The sequence below is a fragment of the Pelecanus crispus genome, chromosome 3, assembly GCF_030463565.1.
Source record: "Pelecanus crispus isolate bPelCri1 chromosome 3, bPelCri1.pri, whole genome shotgun sequence".
Taxonomy (NCBI): Eukaryota; Metazoa; Chordata; class Aves; order Pelecaniformes; family Pelecanidae; genus Pelecanus; species Pelecanus crispus.
The window spans coordinates 101639911-101663334 of record NC_134645.1 but is presented as its reverse complement, the minus strand read 5'-3'; the positions used below and the strand labels follow the sequence as shown (position 1 = coordinate 101663334).

Here is a 23424-nt window from a genome sequence, read left to right as displayed (position 1 = left end):
TGAAAAAGTATTTCCTGATGTTCAGACAACACCTCCTGTATTTCAGTTTGCCCATTGCGTCTGGTCCTGTCACTGTGCACCCCTGAAAAGAGTCCAGCTCCATCTTCTTTGTACCTTCCTTTCAGGTATTTATATACATTGATGAGATCCCTCCTTGAGCCTTCTCTTCTTCAGGCTGAACGGTCTTGGCTCCCTCAGCCTTTCCTCACAGCAGAGATGCTCCAGTCCCTTAATCATCTTAGTGACCCTTCACTGCACTCTCTCCAGTAGTTCTATGTTTCTCTGGTACTGGGTAGCCCAGAACTGGACACAGTACTCCAGCTGTGGCCTCAGTACCAGGGCTGAGTAGAGGGGAAGCATCACTTCCCTTGACCTACTGGCAAAATGCCTCCTAATGCAACCCAGGCATTTGCCTTCTTTGTCTCAATGGCACATTGCTGGCTCACATTCAACCTAATGTCCACCAGGTTCCCCAGTGTCCTGGTTTCGGCTGGGATAGAGTTAATTTTCTTCCTAGTAGCAGGCATAGTGCTGTGTTTTGGATTTAGTAGGAGAAGAATGCTGATAACACACTGATGTTTTTAGTTGTTGCTGAGTACTGCTTATGCTAGTCAAGGACTTTTCAGCTTCCCATGCTCTGCCAGGTACACAAGAAACTGGGAGGGGGCACAGCCAGAATAGTTGATCCAAACTGACCAAAGGGCTATTCCATACCATATGACGTCATGCTCAGTATATAAACTGGGGGGGGGGGGTGGCCGGGGAGCAGCGATTGCTGCTTGGGAACTGTCTGGGTATCGGTCGGCGGGTGGTGAGCAATTGCATTGTGCATCACTTGCTTCGTATATTATTATTATCATTATTATATTGTTATTATTATCATTACTATTATTATTATTATTTACCTTATTTCAATTATTAAACTGTTCTTATCTCAACCCAGGAGTGTTTCTCACTCTTACTCCTCTGATTCTCTCCACCATCCCCTCGGGGTAGGGGGAGTGAGCGAGCGGCTGCGTGATGCTTGGTTGCTGGCTGGGGCTAAACCACGATGCCCAGGTTCTTCTCTGCAAAGCTTCTTTCCAGCTGATCAGCCCCCAGTATGTACTGGTGCTTCGGGTTATTCCCCCCAGGTGCAGGACTTGGCACTTCTTCTTCTTGAACTTCATAGGACTAATGTTAGGCCATCTCTCCAGCCTGTCAAGCTCCCTCTAGACGGCAGCATGACACTCTGATGTATCAGCCACTCCCAGTTTTGTGTCATCAACAAACTTGCTGAAGGTATGCTTTGTCCCATCAGCCAGAGCATTAATGAAGATGTTAAACAGGACTGGACCCACTATTGACCCCTGGGGTACACCGTTGGTTACTGGCCCTCCAACTTGACTTTGTGTCACTGATAATCACACTCTGGGCCTGATTGTTCATCTAGTTATCAATTAATCTCACTGCTCATCCATCCCATACTTCATCAGCTTTTCATGAAGATATTGCTGGAAACAGTTCCAAAAGCCTTCCTAATGTCAAGGAAGACAATATAAACTGCTCTCCCCTCATCTACCAAGCCAGTCATGTCATTGTAGAAGGCTATCAGGTTCGTCAAGCATGACTAACCCTTGGTGGATCCATGCTGACTACTCCAGATTATTTTCTTGTCATTCATGGTTTCCAGGATTAGCTGCTTTGTCACTTTCCCCGGGATTGAGGTGAGGCTAACCTGCCTGTCTTCCTTTTTGCCCTTCTTGAAGATAGGAGTGACATTTGTTTTCCTCCAGTCTTTGGACACTTCTACTAATCACTGTGATCAATTAAAGTTTATCAACAGTGACCTCTCAATGACATCTGCCAGCTCCTGCAGCACTTGTGGGTGGATCCCATCAGGGTCCATGGACTTATGTGTATCCAGGTTGCCTAAGTGTTTCCTGACCTGAGCCTCTTTCACCAAGGGTACATCTTCTTTGCTCCAGACTTTCCCTCTGGTCTCCAGGTCATTGGATTTCTGAAGGACAGTCTTACTAGTACAGACTTAGGCAAAGGTGGCATTTGGTACCTCAAACTTTTCCATGTCCAACGTCATCAAATCCCCATCTAATTGAGCAGTGGGCCCACATTTTCCATGCTCTTCTGTTTGTCACCTACATACTTGTAGAAGTCCTTCTGGTTGTCTTTCACATCTCTTGTCAGATTCAACTGCATTTGGGCTTTGGATTTCCTAATCTTATCACTGCACGATCAAATAATGTCTCTGTATTTCCTCCTAGGTTACCTGCCCTTGCTTCCACCCTCTGTATGTTTCCTTTTTTGTGTTTGGCCAGGAGCTCCTTGATCATCCATGCAGGCCTCCTGGCATTTTTGCCTGACTTCCTGCTCATTGAGATAAACCTCTCTTGAGCTTGGAGGAGGTGATAGGCTTTCTTGGGCCCATCTTCCCTCCAGGGCTTTATCCCATGGGACTCTTCCAAGCAGAGCTTATACCCCACTCTATTGCACCTGCAGTAGATATTGAGGTGGTCGAAGTCCCCCATGAAGACCAGCAAAGTACAAAATAAAGGCTGAAGTTTCAGCCATTGAAATGGAAATATATTATGTTAGATTTTGTACAGGTGAGCCAAGTATTTTTTTCTCTTTGCTTGTAGTCAGACACTTAGTTGTGCTATTTTAATGGCATTTAGGCCACCTCAGGGACAACCCTCTGTTTTGTTACACATTTATTAATAAATGAGCATGAAGCAGAAATATCATCTTTTAATAAATGTGTATTCAAATGACCAAGAAATGATATAGTCAACTATTGAGAATAACAAATCTGCAAATGTATATCACATACATAAATGTGTGTATATATGTAAATGAATATAAACATATTTGAAACTAAAAATTTTAGTGCTGAAATGTTAAAAGTAAGTGTAGCTAGCCAGAATTTATAATGAAAAATTAGCAATGAAATTATAATTACTTAATAGCTCAGCACTTGGGCAGTGACCCAGAAAGATCCAAATATGTGTGTTATCTCAGTGGTTTAACTGGGACTTACAAATCTAGTACTATGCATCCTCCCTGAATTGGAGCAAGAGCCCTCAGCAAGTTGGAAGAATAAGCTGTAAATTAATGATTACTTATTACAGATGACACTGTGCATACTATACTATTTATTTTTGTCTTTTTTTAGTGGTAGTATACCACAGATTGTCAATAAAGATAGAGAAGCATTCAGAGCATTAATGCTTGTACTTGATGACACAGATTAAAAGCTTGGAACACAACACTTCAGTATTGCTGGATCCAAAATTATTTTCTTCCTCCCACACATAGTCTGACTATCAGGGTATTCACAGAAAACAGAAAATTAGAACAAAAAGGAATCACCTTATCAGCTTGTGTGGGATTCATCTAACTAAAGGCAAAAATCTACAGCCCATCTCATCCTAGAACAGATGTCTAAGATAGGCAGATGCCCTGTCCTCGCTGAGTAGAAGGGGAGTCTGAACAACTCACTCAAATATAGCTGTTTATATTCCATATATGCAGAGAGATGATATTGCTGATCTCATTCCTCCTCATGCTTAGATTTTCCTGTCCTGTACCAAAACATTTGTTCTTATCAGCCTGTGTATGATTAAATCCATGACACCTAAGACTGCATAACAGTGAAGTAAAAATAATACAGTTAAAATTGTGTTTTGGAACTTGATCAATTTTTTGGCTAACGGCATTAAAGCTCATGCTCAGAATTGTACATTTAGTGGAGGGAAAGTCAGCTGAAGAGCAATTAGGAGACACAATCTAAGAGTTTCCATGCTAATTCAGTTAAAACTCTTGTTAAGTCATACAAACACACAAATATATACATATTTTTATATATATATAAAATTGTTATTAAACAATCATATAAACATTGCTTACATAGAACTGGGCAATCATATCTGTAGTACAAGGCACTTTGAAAGAGAAAACTTACCTTTGAACCCAGCAGCACAATGACATGAAAAATGGCCAATTAAATCCATACAGGTAGCTCCATTTTTGCAAGGTGAACTTGAGCATTCATTAATTTCAACTTCACAGAAGGGTCCTTCATATCCAGGCACACAGTTACAGCTGTAGTTATGCAAGTGGTCCTGGCAGAAACCATATTCAGAGCACTGGTTTCCAATGCAATTGTCTATATCAACTTCACAAAATGTGCCAGTGTAACCAAGGGGGCATATGCACCTGTTATTGAAATGAGAGGAGAAAAAGAAAAACAAACCAAAACCACCAGTCTTGAATAGGTAGGTCAATAATGACTAATAATGTTAACAATATTTTCACTTTGAATTACTCACAAATGAATTACATTTTTTTCTATCTTCTTTCTTTACCTTTAATTAGTCACTAAGTAACTTTTTCACATATACTGTGTGCAGTAACTAAATGGAACTGCAAGAAATTGAGCAGAATATTTTTTTCTCACAATGTAAGGTGCCATATAAATTGTATAAGACTGGAGATGACTCTTTCATACTTCCCTTTCTCCCAATTTTTTTAATGTGTGAATGCAGACAAAGCTGGATTATCTCATTGATGATCAACATCTTATAAAATTAGAAAATCCCTTGTACTTGATAATATTTTCTTTGATTGATCCTCTCCTTATCATGTCCAGAGGTCTCCTTGCATAGGAGGAGATAATCTTACAGTAATCTTACATATTCTTGATCCATAGAGATGTTATCTAGAAGCTGGAAATAACTAACATGTTAAGGAAGCCTTGATTATAGCAATTTTCCCTACTGATCCATCTGACAGAAAGGATATTTTTTTCTTTATTTTTAACAGAAGCAAATGTTCATGTGTCTGTTTGCTTTAGTCCTTGCTTATCATTCCTGCATTTTTATATTAGATTTGTGGAAATTTCCACTTAGATATTTTTATATCCCTATCAAATTTCCAACAGGATAATTGTAACTCAGTAGGAAAAAGACCCCACATAAGATTCTGTGTACAGAAAGGATCCTATAAAAGATAGCATGATGGTACCTATTTTAAATGTCATTTCACAAAAGCTTTTTTGCAGTATAACTTTTGGACTAAGCCATATCCAACACCGGTATACTTTGTTCTCTGTTCAGTTAGGCTCTAATTTTACCTGCAATACTTCTTGGCAAGGAAGAATTTGAAAGACCAAAGAACTTTATCTATGTGCAAACTAGAGATTGAGAAGAGCAGGATACCGTGGGAGCTCCATCTATCGTAATACTAAGGAAATACTTCTGAAGAAAAAGGATATGTATAAAATGAATAGCTCCTAGTGTTTAATCCAATTGAATCTCTCCCTCTCTCTCCCCCCCCCCCCCCCCCCCCCCCCCATGCAATCTGTGGACATTAGTGCAGCTCTGAGTGTTCAAGAGTAGCTTCAGAGCACATAGAAAATTAGGTGATTTTTCTCCTTTATGTTGTGACTACAAGAAGCCTACAGTAAAGAAGGTATCTTTATAAGGAGATGTTGTTGGTTATTATGTGGAACTTTACAGTGGACTGAGTTTAGAGATGGCTTAGTCATTTTCTTATAATTAAAAGGCTTTTAATCTATGGAAAAGCTAGGTACTATTAGAAAATAAACTGGTTAATTCTTTAAACAGCAAAATCACCAAGTGATTGAGCCACGATTGTGATTTTTTTATATGCATATAAACAAATATCAGCTGCTTTCCTTTCCACTGGCTCCTTGCTGGAAGGTCCAGGCTTCCCTGTCAGTCTTTTGTTAACTTTGTGTTGTCTTGATCCCTAGGAATTTTTTTCATAATACCTGAAGCCTGGGTTTGTGTTCCCTTGTGTCTCAAGGTGCATCTGTATAACCGTTTTAGATCAGATGAGGAGAAAACTTTTATGATTAATTTCCTGGCTGTTCCAAACTGCAGTGTTTTGTATCACATTGCAGAGCAGTATCAGAGCATGTAAAATTGATTTATTTCAGTTGAAACTAAATCGGTAGATGTGCTCCTTGGAGTACAGTTAATGCACACCAACTGCTAATGGGCTTTTAGTCCATGGAAAAAAATAGAGCTTATCTTGTACAGTGTGATTGTGAGTTCTTCAGCACCACCAGTTTTGCTTTACAGATCCATTGCTACTGCAGTGCAGTACCTACTCAAGTAGGTGTAGCTACTGTATTCTCTCTTCCAACCTCAGTCACTCCTTAGCAAAGCAGAAATCTTCCCCTCCTCTTGAGAGCTCCAGCTGATTCTGTTTCTCACTTTTTAAAGGAATGAAGTTCACACAAATAATCGCATGCAGTTGCTTTACAGCTAAATGTAAATGTTGATTTACATAAAATTTCTTTATGCATAAACATGCAAATCATGTGCACTTTTAGTTACCTTTAACTGCACAGTTTCTGAATCCACCAACAGTAAAACTTCAGTATGGAAACAACAAGCAGTCATACTAATTTTTCTGGTGCAGTTAATCACTGTATTTCCTTGGTCAACCATTATGTAGTGAAAAAAAAATTTTTACAGTAGTGATTAGTGTGTGCACTGTGAAAATGCAACTATTCAATCATTCTTTGAAAACATGGCTCTTATCATTAATATTGAATAGAATATTTAACTTACAGCTTTCCTTAACAGGAAAGAGAGGATAGAGAGAAGGAATTTTCTGCCACATCCTTATTATTACTAGTTGTGTAGCTTGTCTTCAGAGACCACAGAAGAACTGCACAGAAACAGATGTAGTGGAGAATCTTATAGTTTCAGTTTCGTGCTTCTGATTCCATACTACAAGCAATAATGTTGTGAGTATCATATTTTTCAGTGATTCAGTGTCTGAAGAAATCTAAAACAACTAAGAATGGAATGTCCTTTGTTTTTTCTGGTGAAATTATAACTGGATGTCTTTCAATTTAATATGGCTCATCTCCTGCAGCAGATAAATTAAGCTCTCATTTTTTTAGGTGCTTTATTTCATATTATTTCTCAGGAAAAATAAAACAACACAATGAATTTTTCTCTTGTCGCTTCAGTGTGAAAAGTTTTCTTGGTTTAGCTATTAACTATAGGTTACTGCTTTCTTGCATATACAGAAGTTGTTGTGTTTTTTTCTTTTCTTCATTGTGAACATGATTAGAAAATAACTTTAAAACTGGATCTTCATGCTATGTGAAACATAGCAGCTGACTTACGCAGCTAGTCAAGCCCAAATCTGTGGCAGTGGCCCAAAACAATGTAAAACTACAAACTAATGGTGCAGATGGAAATTTTGTTCTGTTAGCGTTCGCCAAAAACGTACATTAATGCAAACAGGAGTATTCTAGTCCTCTTAATAACAAGTTAATTTCTTACTGTGTGCTGAGGACTAAAACATCTAAGAATCATTCATTTATTGTTTATAATCCAGACTGAGGTTTAGGGGTGATAGGATCTAGAAGTTCAATAAATCCCTTATAAACCTAATTTATAATAATCTACATCAAATTCTAAAGGCATGTTTACAAATAACTTTAATACATAACATCATATATGGAAAAGCTACAAAGGAAGGCTAAAATATATTTAAATGAATACATTAGTCTTTATTTAAAATCTGTACTTTACAATGTGTGTATTTTTCAATAAAAATGGAGCCATTTTTATGCAGTAGAAGTCTAAATTAGTCAGGTCTTTAAGTTTGTTAAATTAGCAAAAAAATGCACCAGCATTAACATATAATAGTTGCCACTTATATTAATGCATTATATGTTCAACGGTACTATGTACAAAGCAGATATGGATTGCGCTGTGCATATTTCTTAAATTTAATGTATAACAGTGTAAGTGCAGTTCTGTGGGCTTTGGCTATCAGCATCTGACTGCATTTATTTGTAGCTTTAATATTTTTGTAAGATTCTAAATTATCCAAGATGTTTAATAGACATTATCATTTCATCTCTAAGTCAATCTAGGAAATGGGTCTTGAACACTGGTTTGTTAAATACTGTGCTGGTATAACACTGACATAGATGAACCTCAAATATCTTTTCCTGTCTGTCTTAGAAATAATATCAAGACCAGTGATCTCTAAGTAATTAAGTCTTTTACACTTGTAGTAGGAAAAATATCATCACCACATTAGAATTTAATGAACATGACCTTCTATTAATACTTCAGCAGCACTAAAATACCGACCATGATATCAAAAGCTTTGACTCATGGACTGATTTGCAGTTTTCATTTCATACAATAAATTAAAAAAGAATTTGTATATAGATATATACAATACCAGAATTTCTATATGTGAGTGAATCTCTAGCTCAGGAAACATGTTTTTTGCCCTTGTCAGATGGCTGCCCTTGCTGTGTGCTGACATGTCAGTGCAGGGGCTCAGCCCTGCCATGGCCTGAGCTGGGTTTCAATGGTATAAACCCTGCTTCAAGGCCCAGTGACTGCTGCCTTCCCTGCTCCAGTTTCAGCTCTGGGAATGACCCCTCTGGGGACGGGGGGATGCCTCCCAGCAAAGACCAGGAGATGCTAATGACCCCCCGCAACGACATTCTTAAGGAAGACTAAAATGTCAACCTTACAAACTGGGGGAATGTTGAAAGGACGAGCATGGTGTCAAAGAAAAGGTAAATATGAAGAAGTTTTATATTAACATCAATGGGAATAACAATAATTTCTTTGCTTCGCATATGGTTTTTTTTGACCATAGCAAGATTTCGAGTATAACAGATCCTAGGAGGGAAACCCAATACCTCAATGCTTTTACTACAAACATGGATTTTAGTAGTGGGTACCAAACTCAAGCCACAGTTACCCTATTGTTGATTGCTTTGCTCCCGCACATATCATGCAGATGACTACATCGCTACTGCACTGCCTGGATCTAGTCAAAATTGGACAATAATTTGATATGCCTGCAAAATAAATATTAAAAAGAGATGCAGATAAATCAGGCATAGAATTTAGTGTAAAAAGGAATGTGTTACTTAAATACAGATGGTTATGGCATAGCTGCAATATGTTCCTACCAATATGCAGTAGGATATAACTTTTTATCACCAAAGGTCTAGAGCAGCAGGTGTGCAGGTAAACAAGTTGGTACTAGTTAGTCCAGGCAGGGCAGCTGTCACAAGGTCACCGCAGACTGCCTGCAATAAAGAGATGCAGTACGACTTGTGCAATTGAGTAAATAAATGTATACAATGGATGAATCTTTAAAATGACTGAAAAAAAGCCAAAGACCAGACTCAAGATGTGGTTGTGCTGATCTGTGCCAGGAGATGACCCAGCTATTTTCTATCCTGAGACAGAAGGCACATAGGAGCACTGAAGCTTGGCATTAGCAAGGACTTCCCAGTACCCCTTTACTTTGTTTTTTAATAAATGGGTTTTTTTATTATTACTATAGTAGTCCAAGCACATTAACTCCACTTAGCATTAATTATTTTGTTTTCAAGTTGAAATATGCACTGCACACACATTCATAAATGGACTAAAAAAGTTATTTAGTTTAACTTTGGCTTTTTGTAAGCATCTATATTCTCTGCAGAAAAGCTGCTGTATAACTTATTACAGAGATATTCCTTACGAAATTGCGACATATATTCACCTACCTTCTGGAATTGTAGCAAAGCAAGGAAAAGTATTTTTTCTCTTTCGGTAGTGGAAGCAGCCTATTATTGCTACAGAAAACTGTGTATATCATAGCACTAACTTTATATGGCACTGCCACCTAGGTCCTGCAGTCAAATTGCATATATAGTATCGGATGAATAAACTTGAAGATGGAAAATTAGATATTAAAAAAAAATCTAATCAAACAGCTTAATTTATCCAGCTGGCAGAAAATAGAAAAATTCAAGGATGAATAAAGTAATAGAAGCTTTAAATTTTGTAATATTCAGAAGTTATCTAAATTATGTTTACATCTCATAATCTTGCTGGCATCATGCAAAGAAGTATTTCATATTCCCAAGCATTTTATTTATCAGTGTGTCACTAGGTAAGGCTTTAGTCTTTCCTAGTGAGATTAATTCAAGATTAAATTATAAACGCTGAAATTTATATACTGAATACTGAAAAATGAGTTGGCAACTCAAGCTTTACTGTACACCAAATCTAACTTCTTAATGGGAAGTTTTCCTGCATAAAAACTCATGAAATGCTGACCTCAGAGCTACATCTATAGACTAAAGTACATTTTTAAAACATGTTAGTTTATCATGACCTTTTAAACAGTGGTAAATCCTACAATACAGCTTCTTCAAGTGTCTTAATCTAATAGTTCCCAGTTCCCTCAGCCGCTCCTCATAAGGCCTGTGCTCCAGACCCTTCACCAGCCTTGTTGCCCTTCTCTGAACACGCTCCAGCACCTCAATGTCTTTCTTGTATTGAGGGGCCCAAAACTGGACACAGTGTTACAGGTGCGGCCTCACCAGCGCCGAGTACAGGGGGACAATCACCTCCCTGCTCCTGCTGGCCACACTATTCCTGATACAGGCCAGGATGCTGTTGGCCTTCTTGGCCACCTGGGCACACTGCTGGCTCATGTTCAGCCGGCTGTCTACCAACACCCCCAGGTCCTTTTCGGCCAGGCAGCTTTCCAGCCACTCTTCCCCAAGCCTGTAGCATTGCATGGGGCTGTTGTTATTAATTTGAATTAATAAGAGGTTTTGTGTCAGTATGATTGAGGCCACTTTAGTTGTAAGAGAAGGCTCACTAAACCAAAGGAGTAGAACTCATTAGACTTATTATTGTGATTCTGTTGCTTTTATGTAGCCTTACTGAGTGTTATACTACATCATAGTTTTAAAGTCCTCCTCCTTCAGCTGGAGCAATTCCCCATCTTGAACTCAAAGGAAATTCTCTGCATATAGACACCTATATAAATATACATCTATGTGACGCTACTGTCTGGGATAGTCATTTCACAATGGGAGGAGAAACAGAACATGCCATGGTAAGGAGATAAAAAGTTAGAAAAATTACATACAGATGAGTGCTTATTTCCATTCTGGAAAAAAACTGACAGCTTGTGGAATATGAGGGCTTAAAAGAAGGGGATGTTCTTGAAGCTAAGCTGGATACTTTCTATGTTTTCCTGGTCTTAGCATTACTATAACAAGTCACCACTGGAACAATACATTATGACCAAAGTTTAATAATTAAGTTAGAAGTTAAGGTTTCTTAACTAGGAGAAAAGTCTAGAGTTTTACACTAATTTTCCATAAATAAAAAACTATAACATAACATTTTGGCTTATTTAATAAGTGGACGAGATAAAGGTTAGTGATGTTTTGAACGACTATAACAACCTTAAAAATGGATTTCAGTAGGGTTGCTAATGGCACTTACACATCTAATTCTTCATATATTCTGCTGACAGTTTTCTTATGTCGTCCTAAAACTACTTTGCATCAAATACTTTGCCTTGTAAAAATTGATAACCATTTTAGGATAGAAATGCAAATTGCAAAAGTCTTTTGAAAAAGTTGGGTTACTACAGTGGTTATGGCCAGCATTTCCTCTCCTATTCTTTTGGTTTTAATGGTGTATTGGAAAGGGGAAATGGCAATTGCTTTAATTGTTGACAATAAATAGCTCCTGGGAAATTCCATTATTTTTAAGGAAGGAATAGTTCAGGTCTCTTAAAAAATGCTTCACTGTCATTGAGAAACAATAATCCTCTGTCAACAGAGCAGGTGCTGCACAGTAAACACTCTGCACATTGTCTGCAAAATAATCAATTGTGTTCCTGTGGGGTCAGGTTCTCTGATAACAAAACTGTCCACTAACACATCTAGAATCAAGATCTTTATGGTAAATTTTCTTGCTCCTTAAATAAGCATACTGATCTGTCAACATAGTTTGTCTTTCAAAGACTGAAAAAGTAAGAAGTGTTTTCTGTCAGTAGCCTGAGTCTGGATTAGCGAGCTAAATTCAAAAGGTCTTGTTTTACCAGAAGTCTTCAGACCTACTCATTTCTTGGTAAATTCTAGTGGATTTTGTAAGGTGAACATGGCTTTGCTCTTCTATCAGAATTCTTTTCCTGATACAGACAGGAAAAACACAGATTTATCAGTCAAATAGAATGTCAAAATATCGTCCAGTAATTAGATTCAAGAGTTGATTGCAAGCTGGCAAAAAGGAAGGATGTAAGGATGCTGTGGCAAAAGTTCCTTTTAACTCTGGTATATTGAGAATCATATACTTATCTGTATTTGTGTGCTTATTTGTGGATTTCAGTTATTATTACAGAAGATCCTATAAAATCAGAGAGGGAATGGAAGAAATTTGTAATTACTTCGATTTTAATTTAGTCCACTATTGCAAGCTTTCCTAAAGAGAAACATTAAAGCATATTAATTACAGTGCTTCTATGTACAGGACACAGCATAAAATTAGTCTTTCAAAATACATTCACAAACATTATGGAGAGATTTTAGTTATTCTGTTTTTTGTAGAGGAAAAATAAATAATTCAAGCCTGATAAGAACAGCTGAACTCTGCTTATTGAAGAAATCCTTTTCCATTTATTTTTTCCCCATACTTGTAGAGTCTCATTTTCAAATATCTACAGCATGTTACAGCTCACTAAGGTAAGCATATGCTTGGCAGTTTTGTCAATACCTAAAAAAAAAAAAAAAAAAAGCCACAAATAATTCAGCATTTCAACTATTCACTTGAAAATTATAATTCCAGTTTTAATAAGAGAAGTCACTTCATGTCACACTCTGGGCTCATAAAGTGTTTACCATTTACTAAAATAGATGACTTGTTTATCTGAGATTTTGCATAATTAGTTAAACTTCTTTGTCCAGCAAAGAGGAATATTTGTGAGGCCTTCCTGTGCAATATTTCAGACTGCACAGTCTTATTGAATGTGCATATTTATTGAAAGTTAGTATCCCTGGCATTTTATAATCTGAGAAAAATATTACTGCAATAGTAACTCCCTTTGTAATTCTTGTTGAAAGCAAAACCATCTTCATACAGCATAAACTTCTTTATGAAGGCTTGTATGGAAAGTGTCATGTTAGTACCTGTATTTATTAATTCCATCTTCACATGTGGCTCTATGTTGGCACTGATTTACCTCACAGTCATTAATATTATCCAGGCATGTTTGTCCTGTCCATCCAAGAGCACAGACACAGTGAGATCTCTTGTTTTCTTCATCGTAGAAGCAGCTACCTCCATTTGCACATACCTGAAGATGAGAATTACAAAAACATAAAGAGGTTTTTCTCTACATGTTGGGTTTTTTCCCCAAAGAGTTGAACTGAATAAGCCATTGGTAATAAATATGGTTATTTAATGTTTTTTATGTTGTAGTATTACAAAAGACAGATCTACAAGAACCTAACACACTGAATGTCATTAAATCAATATATCAAATAATTGTTTAGTTGGAAAGAGGCATTTATGATTCAATTTAAGAGTGCCATTTTCATAACTGACCTTAAAATGTGCTTGTTTTAGGAGGGCTGATAGTGAACTAATCTGTTATTTTTCCATTGAAAGAGTAGAAAAACTGTTCCTGTGTTTAAAACCTATGTAGAATTTAATTGAATTTGTAGCTATCAGGGAAAAAAGACTGAATGATTTTTTTTTTTAATTTTAATCATAATTCTGATTTACAACCTGTCCTTGAATCTCTTTTATATACATATGTATATAAAACATCTGTGCTCTGGGAAGATCAGAACGTTCTTTCTTTTTAACCTGCAGATATTAAAAAATTAATAAACCTATACTGGAACAGCATTTTTTCTTTTAGCCTTTCTTTGCTAATATTACTTACTAGAACAGTATCTCCTGTATTCTTCAAAAACTACAGAAGGTTCTAGGTCACAGTGAGTGCTCCTTTCTTCATTTTACTTTTAGGATATCATTTCATTTCCATGAAAATTTTGCCAGTGTAAAAACGCATAACTACATTTTCATTTCAAAGCAATTAAGACCTCTTCTTCTAATCAATTGGTTTCTAAAGAAAATGGTGTCTAGAAGATGAGCTAATGCACTAGTACTTCAGTTTGATTGAGTCTGAATCTCTTTATAATGTCATTAAGATTTGTAATAATAACAGTTCTTGGCAGAAATACCCTAATATTCATTTGTCTTTGATTAAGTTCTAAATTGACCTTAAAATTAGACCTCTAAAAAGCGATTTTTGCTATGCTCTCAGTACTGAATTTTAGACTTGGGATCCTTGTTCAATAGGAAATCTTCTTGAAGAAAAGCACTGCTAAACCTAAATGCAAAAGAAACCCCTATGTGTATAGTTTTGGAAATATTATCTTTTTTGATTTTTATGTGTCGTCTTTTTTCTTTAAACATTTCTGCAGGATTTTGTCCTGAGACTTACTGTTTTCTCAAGGGTCAAATAGGTCAAATAAGTTTACACTCAAGAAAACCATCTAGAAAAAAAATAGACAATTAAGACAAAAGTTATATTTCAATATTGCCACAATATTCATTATGTTCTTAAGTTGTTTGATAGTTTATACTGTGAAGAAATGTGTTACCCTTTAAGATGTTAGTGCAATCTAAAGCAGCTTTAAATTAAAATTAAAACTATGGAAAATATATTTTTAGCATTAAATCTAGTTAATAGTTTTCTCTATCAGATAGACTTTTATCTCTACTGTAAAATTAATTCCCTATCAGTTTAAATATTGAAAACTCTGAGTTAGAATGTTTAAGGATTTTATAAGAAATTAAGGCTAAATACATTTATTAATCTATTACTAAAGTCAAACTAAATACAGCATTGTGGTTTTCTAAAGTTACAACAAAGATTCGTTTCTTACTTTTTTTTAATATGTTTTTTAATATATATTATTTTATATATTTTTTAATATATTTTTAATAATTTTTTTAATATATGTCATCCAAACGGACCTGGACAAGCTAGAGAGTTGGGCCTGTGTGAACCTCATGAGGTTCAACAAGGCCAAGTGCAAGGTCCTGCACCTGCGACGGGGCAACCCCTGGTATCAGTACAGGTTGGGGGATGAAGGGATTGAGAGCAGCCCTGCGGAGAAGGACTTGGGGGTGCTGGTGGATGAAAAGCTGGACATGAGCCAGCAATGTGTGCTTGCAGCCCAGAAAGCCAACCGTATCCTGGGCTGCATCAAAAGAAGCGTGACCAGCAGGTCGAGGGAGGTGATTCTGCCCCTCTGCTCTGCTCTGGTGAGACCTCACCTGGAGTACTGCGTCCAGCTCTGGGGCCCTCAGCACAAGAAGGACATGGACCTGTTGGAGCGGGTCCAGAAGAGGGCCACCAAAATGATCCGAGGGCTGGAGCCCCTCTCCTACGAGGCCAGGCTGAGAGAGTTGGGGTTGTTCAGCCTGGAGAAGAGAAGGCTGTGAGGAGACCTTATTGCGGCCTTTCAGTACTTAAAGGGGGCCTACAGGAAAGATGGGGACAATCTTTTTAGCAAGGCCTGTTGTGACAGGACAAGGAATAATGGATTTAAACTAAAGAAGGAGAGATTTAGACTAGACGTAAGGAAGAAATTTTTTACAATGAGGGTGGTGAAGCACTGGAACAGGTTGCCCAGAGATGTAGTGGAGGCCCCATCCCTAAAAACATTCCAGGTCATGTTGGATGGGGCTCTGAGCAACCTGATCTAGTTAAAACTGTCCCTGCTCACTGCCGGGGGGTTGGGCTAGATGACCTCTAAAGGTCCCTTCCAACCCAAAGCATTCTATGATTCTGTGATTCTATAAATACATTTAAATGAAAATAAATAAATGGAGTTTTGGAAAGAGCAACATCCTCCCACCAATCAGCTTTTTCTTTTTCCCAAAGTAAATCTTGCTCATAGTTACGATTGGAGGTTGGGCTAGATGATCTCTAAAGGTCCCGTCCAACCCAAAGCATTATATAATTCTATAATTAAAGGCGAGTCTTATGATTTAACAGACCATAAACAAAGGCTCTTCTGGGCAGTCTGATCATCACACTTCTGTCTACAGCAAGTACTTTAAAACAAATCTACCTTATTATGTAGTCTTGATAAAAACTTAAGAATCACTTCCTTCTAATATCAACCAGGAAATGTTATTAGAGCAAGGAAAGATAATTAGTCCCTATATGATTACATTTTATTCTTCTCTTTTCTTCACTCTGCAGTAATTGAGAGAAGTAACCCTACTATATGTCTGTCTCTTCTCTACATGTCATCTGTTGTCCATTGCTCAACATATAAGACACTGAGGTAGAAGGATCTCACTCAGTTCAATCATTATTTCCTAACAGTTCTTCCATCCCACTTTTCCTGGAATTCTCTGCAGTTTGAAAAATCCTGTACTTTATTTTTATATATATATACACACACACAGGCACGCATATATATTTTATTTTTTTTCACAGGCATATCATTTTACTGCAATCTTCAGGCTTTATTACTGTAAAATCAGTTGTACCTGGATATCAAAAATTTTTCAAAATTGTAATTTTAGTTAATCTGCCCTATGTTCTTTCCTGGACTAGTGGTACGTTAAGCAAGTAGATAAAAAATTTTTCTTAAAATAAATAAAATGCAAAAAAATCCCTCCTCAAAACAAAAATATCAAAATTTCAAGAAATGTTTGTTGAAAAGTCCAGAAGAAATTATGAAAATAAAAAATGGAAAAGTATGATTAATATGAAGGAAACACTCTGTTTAATTTAAATGTTTGTAGATTTAAGTTTTACCTGCATTGTAGAGGCTACTGAATTATTCATCATGAAGCAAATGCTTAAAATCCTTAGGTTGTCTATAAGCAGAACTGATGCCTATCATGGTCTCCAGGTATGAGTGAGTGAGTTCTTATTTATGCAGACTCTGTTCCACTATGTTTCCTTTTATTCAGTTTTGCTACTCTGGCTCCTGACAATTAAGCATTATTTTTCAATTCCCTAAGTGTAGTAAGTATTGTTAAAGTAGTTTCTAAAAAGTGAACTTTGTAGAGAACTATATAGAATATATATTTCTACAGATGGCTATATTGCTCTGCATCTAAAATCCTACCTGCAATGCCTCCTAGCACTAGTAACTGAAGGGTCATTTAATTTCTTATTTTGGAGATTAATTTCACACAACAATCCTGAAGTTCACGGATGTCACTTGTCCTTTGCAAATGTACACACTAAATTCCATCTTACTTTTCTAGATCATTTCTCCAAGGTGGTGTCAGATTCAGTTTTGTGATGTGTAATCTCTTCCACCATTCAGAACGGAAATATTGAGTGGAACTGGGTGCAAGTCAGGCTCTTGCAGAACACTACTTGCTGTTTCCCTTGAACATTTGTCCAGGAAACTACTGCTAGAATAGTTGAGTATCATTATCTTAGCTGCTTTACATCAAACTGGAGCAGGTGCATTGTTTCACTAGCTTGCTTATGAGATTACTACATGAGAAGCTGATCTATTTCAGCTTTTGTAAAAGCTTTTTACTTTTGCCATTTCTATTCTTGTTACAGGAAGAAAATAAATTGGCTTGAAATTATTCACTCCTGGCAATTTTTGGCTAACTACGCCTCCCTTTGCCTTTTTTACTTTTTTTTTTTTTTAACTTTCTTACAAATAACACTTTCTCCCAAAACTTTAAATGGATTGATTATTATTAGTTTTCTTTAAATAAAAAAGGCTTAATTTCTGAATATATGAATGCATATAATTGTATAAGACATAAAATAATACCTGCCTTTTCCTACTTTTCCTGTCTTCACTACCCTGTGCAGGTTCTCAAAGGTAAACACCTAGTGATTCAAAGACATCCACCTCCCAAATATTTTTGCGAAGTTCCCCAGAGCAAACTTCTATTAAAGCATCTAAGTATTTTCTTTCTTGTTTGGATGTTGAAAAGTTTACCTTAAACCAAGAAGGTATAACTTGAAAATACCACCATGATTTGAGGCCCACAAGCCTCTCTTTACGCATAAATTTATTAAACAGATTGACAAAAATACACACGCACAAATTGTTTCCATTAAGGCATTTTAAAATCTGTTTAAATCAAACAATTGGTGCAGTATTTGCAATATGTCAGAACTGCAAAGTAACCTCTAATCTGAAAGTCAAGCATCATGTCATGTCACCTCCATCACAAGCAACAGAGATTTGTTGAAAAGAGAGTTATTTGCAGGTACAACTTTGAAGTTAACCAGAAAAGCCTTATTGAAAATTTTCTAGCTTTCAAGATCTCTCAGGTGTTTTTTTTCCTCCTAATACATCCAGCTCAAAGAAAACAACACGAGCATCCATACTTTATATCACTCTTCCATGATTTATGTGATTGCCTTACTTTTACAAATGAGGAAACTGTATAAACTTGCACAGCATGTAAGGACCAGGACAAGCATGAAAGTGGCAGCTCCCCTAAACACTAGGCATACACTGAGCACATAGATATTTCATTCAGAAGGTTGGAACAGTGATCCTGTCTGCAAACGTAACAGGGTAACTTGGGATCATTTGGCTCATAGAAAGAGGAAAGAAACTTCCAAGTAAATTATGCAAGTGGACCTCAATAATCCAGCTGGACACAACTTTAGTACTGTAAAGAGGTAGATAGACACTGAGAGGACTTTTCAGAGACGGTTCAGTTCCTAACTCGCATGGGAATTATTTTTAACAAACCAAGTTGATGCCCACTAAGTGTGTCTGTTTATGTTTAAAACTGAAAACAGAATAAAAAAATAATTGAAAAGTACTTTTTAACTCCTATGATTCCTTTAAAAAAAAAAAAAACAAACAAACATTGGCCAACATCTTGAAGTTCCCATAGTTACTGCTACAATTTCAAGTATTTTCTCAGGAAATCCTAACGGAACCTATGATTTTGTAAGCTTGCTGACAAAATTTTGAAAAACTAGTCTTTCGAGGGAAGCAATAAAATGGCTCAATAGGACTTAACTGTGGCCACTAAAATTAATCACACAGGATACCTCTACATTTGTGATTGTTTGGGTCACAGGTGGGCTTTTGAAGTGAATAATCTCTCCAGGGATGTGGTGGAGTTTCCATCACAGTAGGTCTTCTAGATGTGACTGGACAGAGTACTAGATAACAGTGCTAGATAGGGTGGTGAATGGAGTTAAATCCAGTTGTAGACGGGTCACAAGTGGTGTTCCCCAGGGCTCTGTTTTGGGGCCAGTCTTGTTTAATATCTTTATCAATGATCTGGATGAGGGGATTGAGTGCGCCCTCAGTAAGTTTGCAGATGACACCAAGTTGGGTGGAGTATCGATCTGCTCGAGGGTAAGAAGGCCCCGCAGAGGGATCTGGACAGGCTGGACTGATGGGCCGAGGCCAACTGTATGAGGTTTAACAAGGCCAAGTGTCGGGTCCTGCACTTCAGTCACAACAACCCCATGCAACTCTGACAGCTTGGGGAAGAGTGGCTGGAAAGCTGCCTGGTGGAAAAGGACCTGGGGGTGCTGGTAGACAGCCGGCTGAACATGAGCCAGCAGTGTGCCCAGGTGGCCAAGAAGGCCAACAGCATCCTGGCTTGTATCAAGAATAGTGTGGCCAGCAGGTGCAGGTAAGTGATCGCCCCCCTGTACTTGGCACTGGTAAGGCTGCACCTCAAATACTGTGTTCTGTTTTGGGCCCCTTGCTACAAGACAGACATTGAGGTGCTGGAGCGTGTCCAGAGCAAGGCAACGAAGCTGGCGAAGGGGCTAGAGCACAAGTCTTATGAGGATTCTACAACTACCTGAAAGGAGGTTGTAGCAAGCTAGGTGTCAGTCTCCCAAGTAGTTAGCGACAGGAAGAGAGGAAATGGCCTCAAGTTGCATCAAGAGAGGTTTAGGTTGGATATTAGGAGAAACTTCTTCACGGAAAGTGTTGTCAGGCATTGGAACAGGCTGCCCAGAGAGGTGGTGGAGTCATCATCCCTGGAGGTGTTCAAAAACCATGTAGACATGGCCATTTGGGACATGGTGGTGTTGGGTTGATGGACTGATGATCTTAGAGGTCCTTTCCAACCTTAATGTTTCCTAGTTTTACTTTCATTAGAGAATAATCCAGCCACTAAGCCAGGAAACATGAAATTAATTATTACTCTACCCTTAACTGGTTTAGTGGAGGACTTGGTAGTGTTAGGTTAATGGTTGAACTTGATGATCTTAAATGTCTTTTCCAACCTAAACAATTCTATGACTCTATAATCTCACCTAGGCTTCATTTCCCACAAAAGGTTGGACTAGATGTTCTTTCGAGGTCACTTCCAGCCTGGGCTGTTCTGTGGTTCTGTGGTCCTGTGATCTACATCTAGAATGTTGCACTACAGCTGTTTGTTATTACCTCTGCTCTTATCAATTCTCTATGTACTCCTGTTAATAAAAATATTGGGTTTGTAGCATACATCCTGTATTCAAATGGGACAAGGATATTTTCTTTATTTCTTTTGATGTCTTCTGGAGTAGATGAAAGAAGAAAAGATATTATAATATGAAGTGGCTGAATTTGATCTTGTGGAAGTCATTAATTTAAAGATGCCAAAATTTTGATTTATTTGGATGTCCTTCATAATCCTAGGTACAGAGCAGGCAGGTTTTATCCTCATCACAAAGTTAAGATTAGATTTTGAAATTTAAAGGAAGATATCCCTTGTTTTAATACATTCACATTGCTTTCTTTTTTTAATATATATTTATTTTAAAATAAATTATAATTAGAATAATATTAAAACCAACCTTAACATTTTAAGTGTTGTGGTGGGAAAGAAAAAAAATAAAACCCAACGTATTAGTATCATTATACCTTTATACAGAGATAAAAGAGCCCCAATGACTTAAATTTACCTTTTGTTTATTAAGAAAATACTAAAAATAGTACCAATCTTTTCAGTCTGTTGTTCTGAATACACAGAGGTAAAGCAGTTCAGCACAAGTAAGGTACCATTGGAAATGGAAAAGAAATGAAAGAATGCAAAAATATATACTTACTTTCCAGCCACAAAGAACAAATAAAGCATTAAATGCAATATTATGTAATTTACTGATTAATATAGGCCTTTAATTTCAAATTATTGCTTTCACTACTTTAAAAAGTATTCAAATATTCATTTGTTTGAATAAGGCCTTTATTTTTTCCAATAAGCAAATGATATTACTTTAATGATCTGTAGGATAAGAAAACAAGTAAAATGCAAACATATCACTCCTTTATTTAAGTTTTTATTCCCTTTCCCATTAGAAAATCTACTAATTATTCACATTATGCCCAAATTAAGTCTCATACAATGAGTGTATATAGATACATATATATATTTTTTTTTTCCCAAATGACATTTATGATGGTCTATGAAATGTTTGTTTGAATAAATTATATATGTCTGAGGGCTTTTAAGCAAATATTACAGTAAAATGTTTTAGTAGCTCCCATCAGCATCCCTGGCACACCATCACTTCCCATCCTAACTAGCCATAATGATTATTGCATCATTATGGTATTATGCCATGTACAATAAATTTGCACTCAGTGTGACACTTTAAATCATAAAAATGTTACCATTTACCAGATGCTGAACATTTTAAATATAAACCTTTGAGCCAGTGAGTATTTCAGTGTTACATTTCATATTCATTGGTGAGTGTGTACCCATGGACTTCAAGGTGACATAAATGTTGATTGCTTCTTTGTAAACACATTGCCTGCTCTGCATAGTATATTTTTATGGTGTATATATTTCAATAAAAGAATTGATTAAGCCTTTGAAACACTGGTTATCATGTTTGAGCAGCTGTTTGAAAGGGCTATATAGCATTGTGTACATAGCTTTTAAAATAACTATCATAATAAAAAAGTGCAACAATATTTTACTTTACCCCATATCAAAATCTCAGTAACTCAAGGGCCTGGGTCTATAGTCCACCCTGATGTGAATGAATCCTACCCAAACCAGTAATTGAATTGAAAAGGTCACTAAAGGGAATTAAGGATACAGCAAATACATTTCTTAAAGACATCTGGGTACACAATGGATGCTATTTTGGCCTAAGCATTGTCAGTATCTAACATAAAGATTTCTAGTATACTTTGAATGTACAAAAATCAAATTCATTACTATATTATGTGAGCATTTAAGAGTAACTTGCAAGGAGAATTTTGATTTTTTCTAACTGCATTTTCAGCTCTCATTGCAGCGTAGTTAGTTTTGCTTTAGTTTTTTTGTTGTTTGGTTGATTATGGTCTTTATTTTTGTTTTTTAATGGAAATGAACCTCTTGTCATTCTTTCTGTGCATTGATGTATCATCAGCCTTCTCTCTAGTAACTTTTAAACATATCAAACATTTCAAGGAAATTTCGCGTTAAGTTCCTACGAGTTTCACAACATAGCAGTAGCAAGTAAGGGATAGAAGGAGACATCAGTGAGTAAAGCTATAAAGAGCAAGAAAAGCAGAGCTCAGACATTACACGGTTGGTTGGACAATGACCAGACTAATAACATCATGCACTTTTGGGTGTGCATGTTACACAGGAAAGAGGAAGGTTAGCATGACAATGTATCAAGAATGAGTAGTGTTTCGGAAACCCATGGGAAACAAGGCTTCATCAGCTCACTGCTCTTAGAATAACTTGTTTGATTTCCCAAAAACACTGTGGGGAATATATCACTTTATCCTACCTCTGTGTTTCCAATACATGGTGATAAACACGTGTAATTAAATCCATGAGATTTATCCATACACAGTGCTCCTGGGGCACAGCTTATATTGTAGAATAGACAGGCGTCAATATCCAGTTCACATCTTTCACCTTCAAAACCTGCACCACAAAGAGAATGTTTAATCACAGTTCATTCAGAATATTGACATTATGTCTGCTCAGGATGTTAGCAGTTAACACCACTCTACTCGAGTAATTTGGCATTTATTTCCTAAACAAATTGAAAAAGTGGGATTCTTCATAAAAATGCTTATTGCATACATTGAGATATATTGCTATTTTTATGTTGCTATTTCTTAAACTTAAATATTTGGATGACATTTTCTTTGTTCTGTTTAGAAAATACAATAAATTTCCAATGACTCACCTATAGGGCAAGTGCACTTAAAATGATCTTCATAGGCAACACATGTTCCTCCATTTTCACATGAATTGGAACCACAGTTATCAATTTCAACCTCGCAGAATTCTCCTGGGGTTGAAAAAAAAAAAATCGAAAAAGGTTAAGAATATCATGTTCTTAGAAAAAACCCATGAACTATATTAGTAATAATGGTAAAATAACTATTGCTTTAAATAATGTTTCTGGAATATCTGTTAGAATTTAAAGACTTGTGTAAGTTTCCAGACCCCTTTCTCTTCATTTATATATAAAAAAAAATCTCAGGGTCTTAAAGAAAAGGTCAAATCGAACTCTTTCAGCATTAAAAACCAGTTTTAGATGGGATCCAAAGGGGCATAAGGAGCTGAAGAGGGAGGACTTTCACTGGAAATAATAATCTGAAATGGAGGTAATACC

The 23424-nt window shown here is 36.7% G+C and overlaps 1 protein-coding gene across 1 annotated transcript in view; it reads right to left on the bottom strand.

Moving 5' to 3' along the window:
* LOC104027713 (protein eyes shut homolog) overlaps positions 1 to 23424 on the bottom strand; it is a 961671-nt gene that overhangs the window by 809929 nt on the left and 128318 nt on the right. The window contains exons 7-10 of the mRNA XM_075707654.1: positions 22993 to 23097; positions 22585 to 22724; positions 13001 to 13167; positions 3959 to 4212 (exon numbers count right to left, since the gene is read on the bottom strand). Of these exons, the coding sequence (XP_075563769.1) occupies positions 3959 to 4212; positions 13001 to 13167; positions 22585 to 22724; positions 22993 to 23097 (666 nt within the window). The remainder of the gene's footprint in view (positions 1 to 3958; positions 4213 to 13000; positions 13168 to 22584; positions 22725 to 22992; positions 23098 to 23424) is intronic.